We start from the raw sequence: 16,733 nt of genomic DNA, 5'->3' as shown, positions 1-16,733 counted from the left end.
TAAGCAAACACCCGATGACTTTATGCCTTCGCTTACTATGCGCATACGTACGCTTACTACGCGCGCACGTACGCACAACGCGTACGCATTTCGCGATAGCTCTCACATATACGCGGTGTCCGACTTTTGTCCCGCTAAGTTGGAACCCTCCGTCTGTATATGTTTTTTCTGCACCCTCGGAGTGCATTCGTGGATCTGTCACATTTGACGCTACTACTTCCTTACTTTAAAGTATTTAAAAAAAAATTTGAAAAATTCACAAAACGTATGTGTATATCGTAGTTTGTGATTTTGTAGTTATTTTGATAAATATATTGTTTATTTCTGACAGGCTTGCAAATTTTATAGTTACAAACAGATATTATTTTGGCTCGGACGCCGTAGACCCACGATACAGATCCGATGGAAGGTTGGAAGGGTATACGAGGAACGTTGGAAAGGAGTCAGCTTTTAACTTCCGTCCGTTTAACTTGAAATTTGACTTCGATTTCGCTAATGGCTTCTCCGCGTTGACAGTTAATGAGTTTGAAGGCAACACCCTGTACGCACCTATATACGCCGTGCGCGCGTCGTAATTTTGCGAACCCGCGTGGGCGGGTCACTCGGGGGAAGATGGAATTCTTAAACGCGAGCTTTATCCGTCGGATTTATCTTGTCTATTCAACGACGCGTGGCGCGGCGACACTCTGACGCGATCAAAGTCTCAATAAATGCATCGCGCTGCCTCACGCGCGCGCGCGCGCGCGCGCGCGCGCTGTTCCCTCTATTAAATAATTTACAACGACACATCTATTTAAATCGCATCCGTAACTCGCATTCATTATTATATCACTATGTCACTCGCGCATAGATAATCGTTACGAGTTTAACCATTTTCTTTTTATACGCACGCATGCATCGCGGTCTCTCTCTCTCTCTCTCTCGTCAGAGAGATGAGATACTCGTTTTCTCGGAATGCGCGCGGCGATATTATCCCGCCGATATTTATGCCACGCGTGTCAGGTTTGCGTGCGCGAGTTGGAACTCGCGGCGACGACGATTACGACGACGGGCGACGGCGACGTAATGCATTCCAGAACCGGACGGGCGGCGCGACGCAGGAAGCGAGCGGTTTATGGCTTTGTTGTCGTCGTCGTCGTCGTCGTCGCCGTCGCCGTCGCCGTCGCCGTCGTCTTCTCTCTCGACGCACGCGAGCGCGTGACGCGATTTTTTTCGGACGCCCGCTCGCGGCGACCGATTCGTCGCGCGTCGTCGGGATATAGGGATCCCACGTGAAAGTCAAGCCGTTGCGCCTCGCCGGCGCGACGGACGATCCTTTCCCGCTATAGTCTCGTTTAAAAGGCGTCTGTCCTCGACTTGGCGACTCGCTGACGCGGTCATCCGTCGCCTGCCTGACGCGCGTGGCTCCCGCCGATACCCTGTCGCGTCGCGCCGTGCCGCGCCGCGCCGCGCCGGTTTCGATTGACAAGAGCTTTTCACCCGCGTATACCTGTGTCCCCACGTGAGTCTCCTTTTTTTTTTATCGATTCCGTCTGAGTGCTTGACTACGAGTATTATCTATTTGGATATCTATATACGCGCCGCCACTAGATATTCAAAAATAGCGTCAAAGAATTTCGATGTAGAAAGAAGCTACGATATCTCTCATTCTTTAATCATCTGTTCCGATATATCTCAAATCACACATTTTCAGAAAATAGTATCGTTAATAATATCTTGCCGGTCGAAATATTTGACACCGTAGAACAGTGCTTGGGGTGTAAATGAGGTAAATTATGCGACATTTACGTATACGAGGCGATAAAACGCGCGATTGTCGTCTCTATACGTTCGCTGATCGACGAGGACGTGTGCGCGTTTGTGGAATTTCGGAAAGAAACACGTCCTACACCTATAGCGCGATCACGATCGCCTTCGCGAGGCCGCGCGATAAATTTCGTTCAAACGACGTCGCTAAATCCGCTCGCGACCAGGTCGGTGCGTATTACGCGATTGCGCAACGACTTTGGCGCCCCGAGTTCAACGCATTCGGACGCGTACGCGTAACGCTCGCGCGAAAAAGCAATACGGAGATTCGCGCGGACTCGACGAAATTGTATACCGGTTTCTCGATCCCCGAGGGGGGAAAAGTAACGCAAACGTCCGTCGAGTCGCGAAAAGGATCGCCACGGGTGGTATATCTTCATTGATCTTCCGTGGAAGTCGCGGCGCGGCGAAGCGCGGCGCGGGGCGCGGCGTCTCTTCCCTCAAGGTAAGCCGGTAGCGGGTCTTCCCGCGTGCGTCTTATTCCTACGGTCGCGTCGTCTAGTTTCTTTCTCGTTTCCGATTACACGCGCGTGGTTGAAAACGATTCTCCCGTGCGCACCTGCGTCCCAGCTTAACGCGCCCCGCGCGTCTGGAACGATCTGTCAAGCAGTCCGCAGCGATTGACATCCAGCCGACGGACACTCGCGATAGTCGTGTTATCATATTCAATCGCGTATTTAACATGTATTTATTAACGCGTTATACCAAGTTTCTGTCGCGGCGAATAAGACGGACGGGCCTCCGCGCGATAATTCGTACACATTTCGACGTATTTATCTATAAGCGTACTTAACTTAGCGCCACTGGTTATGCAAATATATTTTACGGGTTGCCATATTTAGATGATAGAACATTATCATGTTTCCAATTAGTGAGAGTTCCGAAATTCTTTATGCGCAACTTTCAGAGATGAACCGCGCGATATGCCAGATTTAGCATTTAATCTCGAGGAGAAGAAAGAATACTAAAGTCCGTGAGTCTCCGATCTTTCTGAAACTCGACGGAGGGATTATTTTTTTTTTTTAGAAGAGAGAGAGAGAGAGAGAGAGAGAGAGAGAGAGAGAGAGAGAGAGAGAGAGCTAAAGGGGATTCTATTTTTAGAGAGATAGAATTTACAAATAAATGATAAGCTAAAAGAGATAAAAGTATTTCTCTTCGGTGATATCAGCCGTTCCTTCCACGGAACTTCCCGTAATCTGGCGTCGTCGCTGCAGGACTAGACGTTTGAAGGGCTCGTCCTGGCAGTCGATTCTCGGCGGTCTTCGAAGCGCTGAAATTCCAAGTCTCGGTACACAGCACCAGGCGCCACTGGTGCGCTACGCGGCTACGCGCATCTTATCGCGGGCAAACACCGCTCGGCTAAACTCGTAGTTCCTATCGCTCGCTCTCGTCTATCAAACTAGATATATATACATATGTACATACACATGCGCGTGCGTGTCGCGCGGTGTACGCATATAATACGATGGCGGGGTCGCGCGCGAATACGCGCGCACGTATATACGGGGTGTCGCTCGGAGTCGCATCCGTCGAGTCGTCTCATTTCCCGCGTTATGGTAATCTATCTGATACGGAAGCGGATATACGGATACGGCGTCTATTTTTAGCCAACGTTGCATTCCCGCGGGAACGAAAATAGACCGAAGGTCTCGTCCGTCGCGCCATCGAGGGGATGGTAAAAACCGTCCTGTTCGACGGAAATTGATTCGGGATCGGATCGGTTCTTAAGCCTTTAATGAGAATCCAGCCGCACGCTGCATATGCAGCGGGACAATAAATTATACGGGCTGTCGTTGGGAGATTAAAACGCGCGTAAAAAACATATTTGCTCTAGTCTGGTGAATTGAATTAGAATATTCATAAACGGCATATATTGCGTTATCTCTCTCTCTCTCTCTCTCTCTCTCTCTCTCACACACACACACACACACACACACACACACACACACACAATATTTATACACGTTGAAATACATGAATAAGTTTTTTTGTGGATAAATATAACCTCATATTAACGTAGATAAGATACACATTATACGATGCATTATTAATTTAAAGATAAATATTCTTTCCTTTTTCCAAGATGCATATAAATTGCAGTAAACTATTAACGTCCACTTTACAATGGGCATCGAGAGGATGTTCCCTGGAATTGTGTAGTAATTATACAATCTAAATTGTCAGAAAATTTTCTAAAGCGACATTTATTGAAATAAGTTACGAAACGAGCTGCGAATCGAGCGTGTTTTTCACGCAAGCAAAATAGGCGCGCGCGCTCGATCGTGAACGGAGTAAAACGGCCGCCGTTTCGGCCGCGTCCTCCTCGGCGAAGTGGGACTTCGCGGTCGCGGTACGTCCGCGAAGGTGAGGAATTTGGCAAGTGCGTCCCTGCTAGCGGAGAATCGTGGGTTATGGCTGGAGAGCTCGTTGCGCTCGGCCGTATGTACATACGTGCACGGTGCCGCGGCGGCACGCACACGAGAGGCGGACCCGCGCGATGGCCGGCTTTCTTGCGAGCTACGCTATACGGCGCGCGGAGAGCGCGCGTGGTTCGTTTAGGTATGCAACGCGCACCTATACGGCGCTACACGCGCGCGGTCGTAGAAAGGCCGTTTGAAGGACAAGGGTCACGTCTCTCTCTCCGAGCGCCGATATATATACGCGACACGGCCGCTGCCTTTACTACCTTTACCGTATAGCCGTCGACCCCGATGCGTGCGCTTGTCCCCCTTCGGCGCGGCGCGGCGCGGCGCGATCGCCGCGCGTGCACGCGTGCCCCTCGCGGACGAACGGGCCGCGAAATTCTTTCCTTCCTTTTTTTGGAATAGATAGATACGGATAACCGTAGATATATGCGAAAATCAGGGTCACGAGAATCCAAGAGCAAGGCGGATCTAGCTCGATGGAAGACTGACGAAAAATAAATGTAGAAAAGCAACGTTTTGATCGCAAACGTATATATCGTTATGAAACTCAATCGCAGAGATGACGCGGGATTGTAGTGAAGAAAATATGAAAGATGGAGAAGAGAGATGATATTTTGGCGTCACTATTGTTTCTCGTAAGTTTCTGCGGGGAGAGCTCGTGAGGTTGCACGATTTATTTTCAATAAACAAACGCGTGATAAAAATTAAGTTATAAACGAAACTTCAAGTTTTTGTACAGTCTACATTCCTAAGTTGCTTTACGTGTGTTTATAAATTTAATTCTTTTTACGTGAGAGATTTTCAGATCATATATTATGTAATTCGCAGTTTTTCGTCGCGATGAATGAAAGATCGAAATCTTACGATTTGAATTATTTTTTCTACGTACTCTCTGCTTTTGCACACACGCGTGCGGCTTTATCTTCTTACGCGCGAGATTTTTCACGCGCGTAACACAGCGACGTGGTCGTCGTCGTCGTCGTCGTCGTCGTGCATGTGCACCTACGTTACGCAGTTACTTGGCTCGGCCATGCCAAGGTTGGGAACCTTATCTAAGCTTCAGGGTGTTTGACCCAACTGGGAAAACACATTGGCACTCCGATGGCTTTGCATCGGTCGCTTGCGATCCGCTTAAAGCGCCGTTCACAATCGGCTTTCCTTTATCGAGCAGACATAAAATGCATCGATATATTAATTTTTTTAAAACATTACATAAGAATTGTAGAACCACGGTCTTTCCTTATAATTTAATTTTTCGAAAAGTGTTATTTTGAAGATAACAACGTTCAATTTTTTTTACCTTTATGAAAATGGTATATTTTTTAACATTAGAAATTATATTGAAAAATAAAATACTTTACTTCCTCTTTATCGATTCCGTTGAAATACATTTTATTAATTAGATTGAAATATTTTCTTCGTATCGGAGATGAACGCACAATGCTCTTGAAACTTTTTCTCAACGCGAATACGTATTAACACGTTCTGATGGAGGAAGTGAATGGTTCACTCCATATCCACGCTTCTTCTTCGTCGGAACGCGAATCGAGTTCGCGGGTGGGCGCGCACGAAACGCGGGGCGGACATGGAAATAAATCTCGCCGGATTAATTTACGAATGTAGAATATCGGGGCCGATCAAAACAACATCCCCCCCGGTCACGTCTTTCCTCGGGCGTGTATACGCAAGTCGCATCGTCGCGTCGCGTCGAGGGCGAAGTCGGAAGGCCGCCGGGCATTATTCTTGCAGATCGCGACGCGGCGGCTCGCGGCGGCGCGTCGATAAGTAATTGCATCCAATCTCCCTGGAATTCGCTTTCGGGCCGAGTGCCGCGACGACGGCACATCGGCTGTTCCCGCTTCTTCCGCGTCTCCTTCTCTCGCCCGCCCGAAATTTATTATCGGGGAGGCGGCTCTCGCGCACCCCAATGATTTACTAACGTTGATCCCGATGCCCCGCTAGACGCTTTTTTTTTCTAGCGATCTGAATTTATTCCCGCGCGTCGCGACGCCACCCGCGACCTCGACGCCGGACAATTCGGAGCGATTATCTCGCGAGACGATACAAATTCGTTAGAATAAACGAGCTGCAAGCGGAACTTTTCTACGACTCGTTTCTCGCCCCCGTGAATAAATTGACCGATCGACTCCGCGGCGGACGACAGCGTCTTTCGCGAGCGTCTTATCTCGATCACGTTCCTTGATACATAAACCCCCAGCATTTTCTCCCTTTCGCGATGCACTTGGTCGATTTTATATACGCGGATTAGCGGTGCCTTATCTTACGGGACGTATACATAGGCGTTCCGTCGGAACGGCGAGACGGGGCGGTAGCAACGGCAGCAGCAACAGCAGCAGCAGCAGCAACGATGGTATCGCGTTCCGAACGAAACTCCAGTACAGACACTTTAGCCGACGCTGTCGCGTGTCTCGGGGACGGCGCGCGTTATTTTTCTCCCATCCGTGTTTACACACGCACCCGTGCAAACACCTTGCCCGTATCGCTCCGCGCGGAGCGATCGGTATGCGGCTGGGAAGGTCGACACTCGAGATCTGCGTACGCTGCAAACGATAAATATCTCCGCGACCGACTCCGCGCTCCGCGCGCCACCCCATTAGACGGATCCTTTCCGATCGCCGAGGGTTTTACATCTTGTTATTTTATTGCAGCGCCGACGTCAACTCGAGCGTTGTTAAAAAATTATGGTTTACTAAAAAAAAAAAAGAGAAATAAGGAAAAGGAGATGAAAAAGGGAGATCTTTTACGTCGAGTCAGAATTTAATTCGCTGATAAACGTGACTCATATTAATGTCAAATATTAACGCGTCTTTACAAAAGTTGATGTTCTCGCGTGGAATCGGCGTCATGCGCGGTTGGAAGAATTTAGCGAATTGGAGCTATCTCGCTTTCTTCGACAGCGCAAAGGACGGCGAATAATTCTCGCCGTCGCGCGTCGCGGTCGTCGCCGGCACCGTTTCATTGCGGTTTTTCTTAAATCGTGCCGAGATCCTTGGAAACGTGAGCGATTACGCGGATTACGAAAATAAAAGACTCGCGGACATACGTCTGGCTGAGAGAGCCAGAAACGTGAAATAATAAGTCCATCTCTCTCCCTCCCTCTCTCGATACAGAGAGAAATGAGGGCACTTAAGAGCGCCGCGGCAAGCTGCAGTCAATTCCGTAATTGCTTCTTTATCGTGATCTTCGGAGAACCGACAGAATTGCTTTATTACAGGGCTTTCGGTCTGCTTCCAATTTTCCGAGCCACACACGCGGCCGCGCCGCGCTGGTGTGTGTCCCACATTTCGTGACTGCGTTTATTGTATCGCATCTCGCGAGCCGCGCGCGCCGCGTGTGCACCTCGCGATTCTTGCGCGCTCGCTTCCTCCCCACGATTTATCCCCTCAGAAGCGCTTTAACTCCTACATCCGAGAATTCAACGAGCAAACGGATTTAATACGCTCCGCAATATTGAATTTAAAATCGTCCGTTTCTATGCGCACTTGAAACTCGCGAAATCTTTTCCCGGCTGACTTATTGTTGGTAGATCACTTTGGAGCCAAACTTCCGGTGTGCCTCAACGTCGGAAACAATAGCGAACATTCTTTTCGATCCCCTAGCATCCGGACAATCTCATTCAAGTAAAACGGCAGTTGCCTCTCTAGGCCTGTATATCCGGCGTATCTACCTCGCGGTTGATTTCGCGCTTCTGTCCCGCGGGTGCGATAACTCGATGGGGAATAAAACGCGCGACGCGGCGCAGCGCGGCGACGACGCGACGGTCGGTCGGCGGCCAGAAACTGCTAAGAGACCGCGGACGATCGCAGATAAACGTGAAAATTCGACGGCGACGACGACGACGACGTCGAACGTCGACGACGACGTTGGCGACGGCGGGCGACGCGACAGGCGTCCTTGCTCCAACCACTCGCGCTACTACCGATGACGTAATCGTCGCGATACCCCGCAATCTTGGCGCCGCGGTAAACTCGTAATATCTATTTTTATCTGTGGTGGAAGCAAGGGGCCTCTCCGATTCCCCGCCGCCGTCCGTCGTCGCCGCTGCCGCCTGCGCCCCGTCTTTCTCTTTCTCGTGCGTGACGCCGCGGCGCGCGGCGCGCACACACTCGTCGCCAGCCATCAGCTCTCGTCGCGAAGCCGGAGAGCGCGGAGAAGAGAGCCAAAGCCGTGCCGAGCCAAGCCCCGAGATGTCCGGAGCGGGGCCTCGAGATCGAACGATGTTTATTGCAGCCGCGATAAGGCTGTTTTCGGCGGTCGCGTCGCACGTTTTCGTGCGCTCTCGCGCGACCGAGGCTCTTTCGATCCGCCGGATTTTCTGAGCTCTCGATCATCTCGTTGAGGGACTCCTCGGGGCTCTCCGGTCGTCGTCGATCGCGTTACCGATCATCGGCAAACGATCGCGAAACGTGCGAGATCGTCTTCGACGGCTGCGCGCTAGGTGACGCGTAATTGCTCGCTCGAAGAAAGCGCGTCGCGCGACATTGAAGCGTCGCGACGCGTTGGAGCGTCGGTGGAAGAAGGGAGCTAGGGATTGACGTCGAAATATTTAATTGATATTTAATTTTTCGTAATTGCGCGAATATTGCGCACGAGAAATCGCACTAACGCGAATTGATGATCATTTTGCACGTTCATCATTCTAATTTGCAAATATATTAATAAAAATATTATATATAAAACTATGAGCGATTTGTAATGGTGTTTCTCTATTCTCTATATAAATTTAATCATCTATAACTCAATTTTTTCTCGTCTAAAAAAATTATGTAACGTGAAACTAGCAAATATTAAGCTTCGGATAAAATTAACAATTAATTTAAAATTTTTAAATTTTTTATCGTAAAAAGTGATTTGTAATATTTGGAATAAGATGCCATGCTGCGCTAAATTGTGGCGAGAAAGTGAAATAAGACTTGAAAAATACAGAAGAAAAATTATATAGAGGGTTAAAAGGGACCTCGGTTAACATTTCATTTTATGCAACGTAACGCCACCTGCAATATTAAAAAATACAACATATTATATATATATATATATATATATATATATATATATATATATATATATAAATGTTATTAAATATTAAGTAAATATAAAAAATACAATATTAAATGCCAAATATCGATGAAAGTAAAACTGAAAATAATAATAAATGTTAGAGAGAGAGAGAGAGGCGAAAGTATTTATTAAATATCGAATGAATATATATTAATCCTCCGTCTGTATACGTTTTTTTTTTGCACCGCTGGAGTGTGTACGTCTATCACGTTTGACGTTATTTTCCTTTACGTTAAAGTATTTTGAAAAATCTGAAAAAATTCACAAAACATCTGTCTACATTGTAGTTGACGATTTGACAGTCATTTTGATAATCTGGCAGGCTTGCAGTTACGAGCAGATATCATTTTGACTCTGGAGCCGTAGATCCACGCATACAGACGGAGGGTTAGGTGTTAAAATTGATAAAAATAGTGGAAATTATACCGCGACCGTAACGCCGACCAATATGCGTGCCAAGAAGACGTGGATCATCGCGTGTTAACATTGATCCGCAACCGTCTCGTGTTCATTGTATTCTGAGCTCGAAACAAATCGGGCGCCCTCGATATCGCACCATCGTGCGGTGCACCTTGTGCGTCTTCCTCCGTTTGAATTCTTATTTTGCTCGGCCGCTACGTCCGGCCTGCGGGATCCTGGCGCCGGTCCCAGGCGGCGACGACGCCGCCGGAGACGCCGTAGCGACGAAAAGCCGTGGGATTTGCCGGCGTTCCTTTGTAACGTCGCCCGCAGCTACTCCCCGCAGTAAACCTCTTTACCGGAAAAGACCACTCGTTAACAAAGGATCCCGAAAGGGGATCGTCTCGCCGGCATCCGGCAGATAAACAATTCGGAAAATTGGTGCGTCTCGACGATTACTTTCGCCGAATGTGATTAAACGAAGGAGCTAGCCTACAATGGCTTGATCTTTTTTTCTCGCAATTTGTACTGTATCCGATAATAATCCGATAAATATCGGATAATAATGCGTTTTCTGAACGTAAAGCGACCCGACACATGAGGCGATCGTTTATTTACACGCGTGACAGTGCAGAAAAAAGGGTGGTTTCTAAACGACGGACGATGAGATAAGCTGGAAGAGCGTGAAGTCTTTAGGTTTTTCCCACGCGCAGAGTAACTAACAATAATATCCTTCATCTACAACGCTGGAGATATCGGTATCTATTGTATTTTTGGCCAGGCTAGACATAAGTAAACGCTGCGTCGTTCCCTTCAAAGTAATTCCGACCAATACCTATGTATCGGCGTGCTACGACCGCAAAGGATTAACAAGAACGAATAAACTTTCAAAAGATCACAATCTTTCGCACAATATTTGAAGAATTCCTGTCGTCTTCTTATATTTGCACGTGTGTAGAACCGCAAGAGGCAGCGTTGAAACGAGCGCACGTTAACGTGTCGTAAACGTAAACGATGTAATATCATTCATAATCGAGCAATAGCGACACACGATGCAGATTAACAATCTTCACGCCTTAATAAACTATTTTTTTCTGACATTCGCAGGTGAGACGGGACAGAGGGAATGGTGCACCCTGGCGTACTGGGAATTGGGCGGTCGAGTCGGTCGTCTGTATCCCGTGGAACCGTCGACGGTGAACGTCTTCGATTCTCTTCACGACGGCGATGGCCTCTGCCTGGCGACTCTGGCCGAGAATCGCGATGCGCCGCCCGCGGTCCAGCGTACGCGTAGCAAAATCGGCCTCGGTAAGTCCTTCCGCAGAGACCTATCCATATCCGTTTTGTAGAACGTACTTGATTTCTTATTTTTTTATTTTGCTTTAAAAACTATGTCGCATTAATCCTTAAGTGTTTTTAACAAATTTACATTTATGCACATCTGTAAAAGCCCTTCTCTGGTTCTTCTTCCTTTTCTGAATGGGAAAGTCCAGAAAGTCATTATTGATTTTAAAAATACTCAGAAGAAAGATTTATTTTGTGCTCTTTAACTCTTTTTCTCACATGTAGAATTCTCGATTTTATTACGAAAAGGAAATTTATACAGTTGATTATAATACAATTTATATAGATGCTTTTTTTTTTTAATAATCGTATAAGATATGAGACAGTAATATTGTATCGTGAAAAAGTGCACGTGCTATTTTCTCTTCAAGATAAAGATTTCTTTTTTTATAAATTAAGAAAAAATATCAATTTCCGGTATAGCAGATGGCTATAACACAGGATGATAAAAAATTCATTAAATTAATTTTTTGACAGATGTGAACTAATACTGCTTTTCTCTGAAAATATTTTTATTATAAATATAGATTGTGCGCGATGAAGAATTAAAGTGTTTTATATCCATACTTACAATTAGTCCACACGATAGTGAGAAGTTCGTGAAGATCCCAGAACGTGATTGATAAGGGAATCCTCATCCTTTTGTCGCAGGATTAACGCTCAGCCAAGAAGCGGACGGCGTATGGGCGTACAATCGGTCGGAGAGCCCGATCTTCGTGAACTCGCCCACTCTGGACGACCCGGAATCGAGGACGCTGCTGGTTTACCGGGTGCCGCCGGGTTTCTGTCTCAACATCTTCGACCGCGCCAAGATCCTGCAGCTTCCATACGGCGGCGGCTGCGGCGGCGGCGGCGGTCAGGCCGCCGGCTTCACCGCCTCCGGCCCCGTCGACATAAACTCCGTCCGCATCAGCTTCGCCAAGGGCTGGGGACCCAAGTATTCGCGGCAGGAAGTCACTTCCTGCCCGTGCTGGCTCGAGGTGCTCCTGGCGCCGTGCAGGTGATCATCCCCAAGGCTGACCGGGCCGAAAAGCATCGTCGAGTCTCGTCCTCAACTCGCGCCTCTTGCTCCTCCTCGTCGTCATCGTCGTCGTTGTCGTCGTTGTTCCCGGGGAGGATCGGTGATAATGATACACGGCGACCGTGGCCTTTAGCTCCGTCCTAGCGAGAGCTGTGTTAATAAAATAAAAAGAACACGTGTGTGTGCGCCGGGGGGCGATCCCCAGCGGCACGCGTGCCAGGGTCGCCCCAACAACCCCAGCAGTCTTACCAAAGTACACGCCGTCGAAATAATACGTTTAGGAGACGTCGCGTTCCGTTAACGAGAACGATCGGAGATCGTTCGCGAGCGTGTTCATCGAGCGCGTACGAACGGAGAGATTCACATCGAGACTCACACGAATGGGACTTGGGATCCTTACGAAGCGTGCGTTTGATTCGTAGAGTTCTCTCCCTTTTTTTTTATATTCTCTGATCGCATCGATGCTATTTTCGAGATTCATGTGAGAATTTCCGACGGAAGAAGCGGAGAGAGTCGGGCTTCCGGTAGGTCTAGTCACTTGCGTTTACGGTCTACGCGCGCCGGCTCGCGAATTTGCGCGCGTAGATTTTGAATTCAGCATGGCAGGGAAAATTCTTAGTTTCGTGAACATGAAATAAAGAGTAACATCGACAGAACAGAGACGATAGATAGAGAGCACACCTACTCCATTGATCTTTGAAAAAAATTTTTTGGATTATTGTTTTTATTTTTGTCGGTCGTTCGAAAAAGTTCAAAGAACAGCCGTGATTCATCGGTATTTAACAACGGACAATTCAAAGAAGATTAGCGCAAAAAGTAATTGAACATTCAGCTGTGCTAATTTTTGGTAAATTACAAACTTATAAACTTATCCGCACACCCGTCACATTTCGTAGAATTTATGTTACTGAGAGAGAGAAAGAGATAAATTAACGATTAAAACGTTAAAGACAAAGAACTTTGTAGAAATAATCATGCTAGTTTAATTTATTTAAATTAATTGTGCAATCTCTCTCTCTCTCTCTCTCTCTCTCTCTCTCTCTCTCTCTCTCTCTCTTCTTTACAAGTTTCGTATTACAGATTGCAAATCCTTCACGATATTTTAAAAATGTTAAAAATATAGAAAACAAACGGAATAACGTAATAATATAAATTAACTGACACATTTTTATTTATGAACTGATTTTTACCAAATAAGATTTTTATAGTCGAGCTAAATTTATCATTTATTAATTTCAATTTGAGAATCGTACCCTCGCCGCAGTAGCATAAGTTCTATGGCGAGTCTTACGTCGCGAGGGGACAGTACTGAATCGAATAGTCGCGCGATCGGTCTAAAACCGAAAGCGTTTGACGTGCCACGAGTCCCGAGGTGTGTTATCTCCGATCGTCGCGTTCGGTGCTGTACATACGTATAGTATATGTACATACACTGTGCCTTCCCAGCTTCCCTCCTTGGTGCAGCGCGTACTCTCGGGAAACAAAAGTGCACCACGTGCCAAGCTCGTTTCGCACGAAAAAAAGAAAAAATATATATATATGATGCCTCCTCCTCATCCGGAGCTTTGTACTACAGTAATACGATGTACTGTGATAAGAGTTTGATGCGAATCTTTTCTTTCCTCCTTTTTTAAGATTGCGAAGCAAGCGAGACAGCAAAGAGAAAGAGAGAGAGAGAGAGAGAGAGAGAGAGAGAGAGAGATACGTTAGCGTATAACGGTTAATTAACGGAAGATATTCTGCGTATCGGAAATGAGGAGAACGGGTATCGTTAATTTCGCGAGGATCATTTCTCGGCTTAGCCGCGCTAGTCGTCGAAACGTTTCGACCGAGATGAAGGATGGCTTCTGCGTTACTTAATTATTTTCTTCTGAACGCTTTTCTGAACGCTATGCATGCCTCCGGTTTCCGATGCGCAGAATCCTTCCTCGAAGAGGATGATTGTACACGGGACGCGCACATATATGCGGACGTTTTTTTTTTTTACATACTCTGTAGATGTACGAATAAACTTAAAAGAGGGAAAGAGCGTACACGGTGTTTAGAACAATGTGTTTAAGTGCATACAATTGTAAACGTGTACCAGTCATACGTATTCATTCATTCACACGCGTACACGATACGCGTACATAAAAGAAAAAAACACATGCACACGTATACATATATACAAATCGACTGATCGATCCGTAAGTTTTTTCGACCATTAGTTTACTTTCGTACTACCGCTTTTATCGGACGTAAAAGTGGCCGTTACTTTGTAATAACGATTGAACGGATTGAGAGCTACGAGAAACGATATATTGTGATGCGTATACGCCGCTTAAATGTTATATATTGATATGTATATAGAGACGTATACAAAAAGATGTTCATAGGTAGCTAACTGTAGTGTGAGAAGGAGAGAAAGAAAGAGTGAGAGAGAAAGAGAAAATGAGAGAGAGCGAGAGAGAGAGCGACAGTCGGGTTGGATCATCGGCGAAAATAATTGTAACGAGAGGACGTCCGCCGGCAGATTGTTCACTTTGGGCAATTTCGACTTGCTTTTCGTAGTCCCTTATCCCCGCATTCCCCAATACGTTGTTGTGGTCGAGGCCCATCCATTCGCCCCTTGTGCCGCAATTAAGAACGCGCGCACCGCCTTTGGAACGCGTTTGAAACGGCATCACGTGCCTCTGTCCGTCACGTCCGTGCGACGCGTTAAGACGGCATTTGACGATTTACGAGACACGTCGCCCGTATCCTCGAGGGAATCCGATTACATGTAATTTAAACTTGTCCCGAGATTACACCGTCTTGAGCTCGAGGTACCAATATTCGTCAACGACACTCGCGTCCTTACATTCGTACTTCTGCTAACGTTAAATTCGCAATAATTCGGAAAAACGACCGTACAAATGTGATAAGAGATAATTTAGAAATGACAAGGAAACGGTGAATTTTTTAATTGACAAGAAATGTAATACGATTTGGGGAGTCAGTTTAATGATAATGAACGTAATTCGTGTCGATTCGCAGATCAGCTGCGGCGCATACTGCGTCGTAGGCATATGAAATACGTAATGATTCATATTTGTACCTCTTTGTACTAGTTTTATCGCGCTCAAACATCTAAAAGAGAGAGCCGTCGCGCGTTAGAAACAAAAAGGAACTTACGAAGGCGCACTCTAAAATTAATGGTAGGACAGTCCTACGACGTAAATACCGCTACGGGGGACGTCCCGGGCTTCTCCCTCCGCGACATGCCTCGTCGCAATAAATGCGAGAGCGATTTCTCTTCTGTTTCGAGAATTTTAAGAGAGAAACGATCGCGAAAATGTGAAAAATCGTGTAATATAAATCTCCCCCTTCCTTAAAAAAAATGGCGAAATTTTGAAGGAGAAAAAGCAGATTTACGCTCACAGAAAGCCCGATAGCGAACTCGCAATAATAAATCTGTTTAATGACTTGCCGCAGAAAAAGGCGAGAAAGTAAGTACCGCGTTTATTTCGTGGTATTCTTTTTTTTTCTGCCGAATCTTTGTGCGAATTAAAATCTTGCGGAGTTTCGTTTCCCGTCTGTTTCGGTAATGATTTTTACATATGATAGAACGCTGTCGTTATAATTATGTTTTTCTGTATCGCTGTTCAATCTCGCCGACATTCTTCATACTGCTCTGCCTTTCGTCTTTTTCGGAATGTCCGTAAATACAAAAGTGTTACTTGTAGATTGTATCTGTACATAATGTAAAGTGCGGAGAGAAATCTCTGAGGTTTCTCCGATGATTTTCGTGAATTTTTGTAGTCGTAAAATTTATCGAAAGTACGAGCCTACATCTGGATCTAGTGTGAAAAGAAAGAAAGCTCAGAATGCGAATAATGTAATATACGTCGACGAAGATATTTTTTTTTTCCAAATAAGAAAGACTAAATACATCTGTTGTGTACATTCGTAATACTGCGTGAAACGTTTTTGCATTTCGACTGAAACATAGATTCATCTAATGCATGGATTGTCTTTTTTCACTCTACCTCTTCGTTTTGCGTTCTCTTTCCTTTCACGTTTCCTTCGCGCTTCGCCATTTCGTCCTTGTTTTTACACAATCCGCTCTTTCCATCTTTTATACTTCGTCCTGACGTTCTGCCTTTTATTTTCATTGATTTCCAATAGCAAATCTTTTCGTCTAAAAATGAATGTTCGTACATATTTTCTTATTTCCAAATACGTTTTGTCAACATATTTTTTTATTTCACAAGGCATTTTTCATCCGATGTCTTTTTAATATAAAAAGTTAATCCGTAATCTAATACGGATTAACACGACATTGCCTTTGTTACGTCTCGTGACGAGGGGGATTGTTACGTCGGCAAATGACTTTATGTGAGGCGCGTCAAGCAAGACTGAGCTTTCCGATTAAGAATAATTTATTCTTACGCCCGTCCGTTTGCGAGATTTATCTCAAACGGAACGATTGGCTTTCGCCAATAAAAGAGCCCGGCCACTTGTTCGACGAGTTACCGTTTCTCTCGGGCGACGCGACGTGCCATTATCCAGTAGTAGTAATAACGAGAAAGTAATAACACTAATGTTAACGACCGAACGACAATTAAAGCCCCGTTTTCTAGCGTCTATATACTAACTCATAATCCGCTATCGGCCGACCGACCACTCCACGTCTCTGT

At 46.2% G+C, this 16,733-nt stretch overlaps 1 protein-coding gene across 2 annotated transcripts in view; it reads left to right on the top strand.

The window, feature by feature from the left end:
* The window catches only part of Dad (Daughters against dpp), a 53,984-nt gene extending 39,925 nt beyond the window's left edge, over positions 1–14,059 (top strand). For both annotated transcript variants that reach the window (XM_077418040.1, XM_077418041.1), the window contains 2 exons: positions 10,818–11,018; positions 11,706–14,059. In XM_077418040.1, the coding sequence (XP_077274166.1) occupies positions 10,818–11,018; positions 11,706–12,058 (554 nt within the window). In that variant the 3' untranslated portion in view covers positions 12,059–14,059. The remainder of the gene's footprint in view (positions 1–10,817; positions 11,019–11,705) is intronic.
* The last annotated feature ends 2,674 nt before the right edge of the window (positions 14,060–16,733 follow it).

This window comes from Temnothorax americanus, unplaced genomic scaffold (genome assembly GCF_048541705.1).
Source record: "Temnothorax americanus isolate GAGA-0224 unplaced genomic scaffold, ASM4854170v1 Scaffold5, whole genome shotgun sequence".
Classification (NCBI taxonomy): domain Eukaryota; kingdom Metazoa; phylum Arthropoda; class Insecta; order Hymenoptera; family Formicidae; genus Temnothorax; species Temnothorax americanus.
Note: the sequence above shows the minus strand (reverse complement) of the source record. Positions and strands in the feature narration are given on the sequence as shown.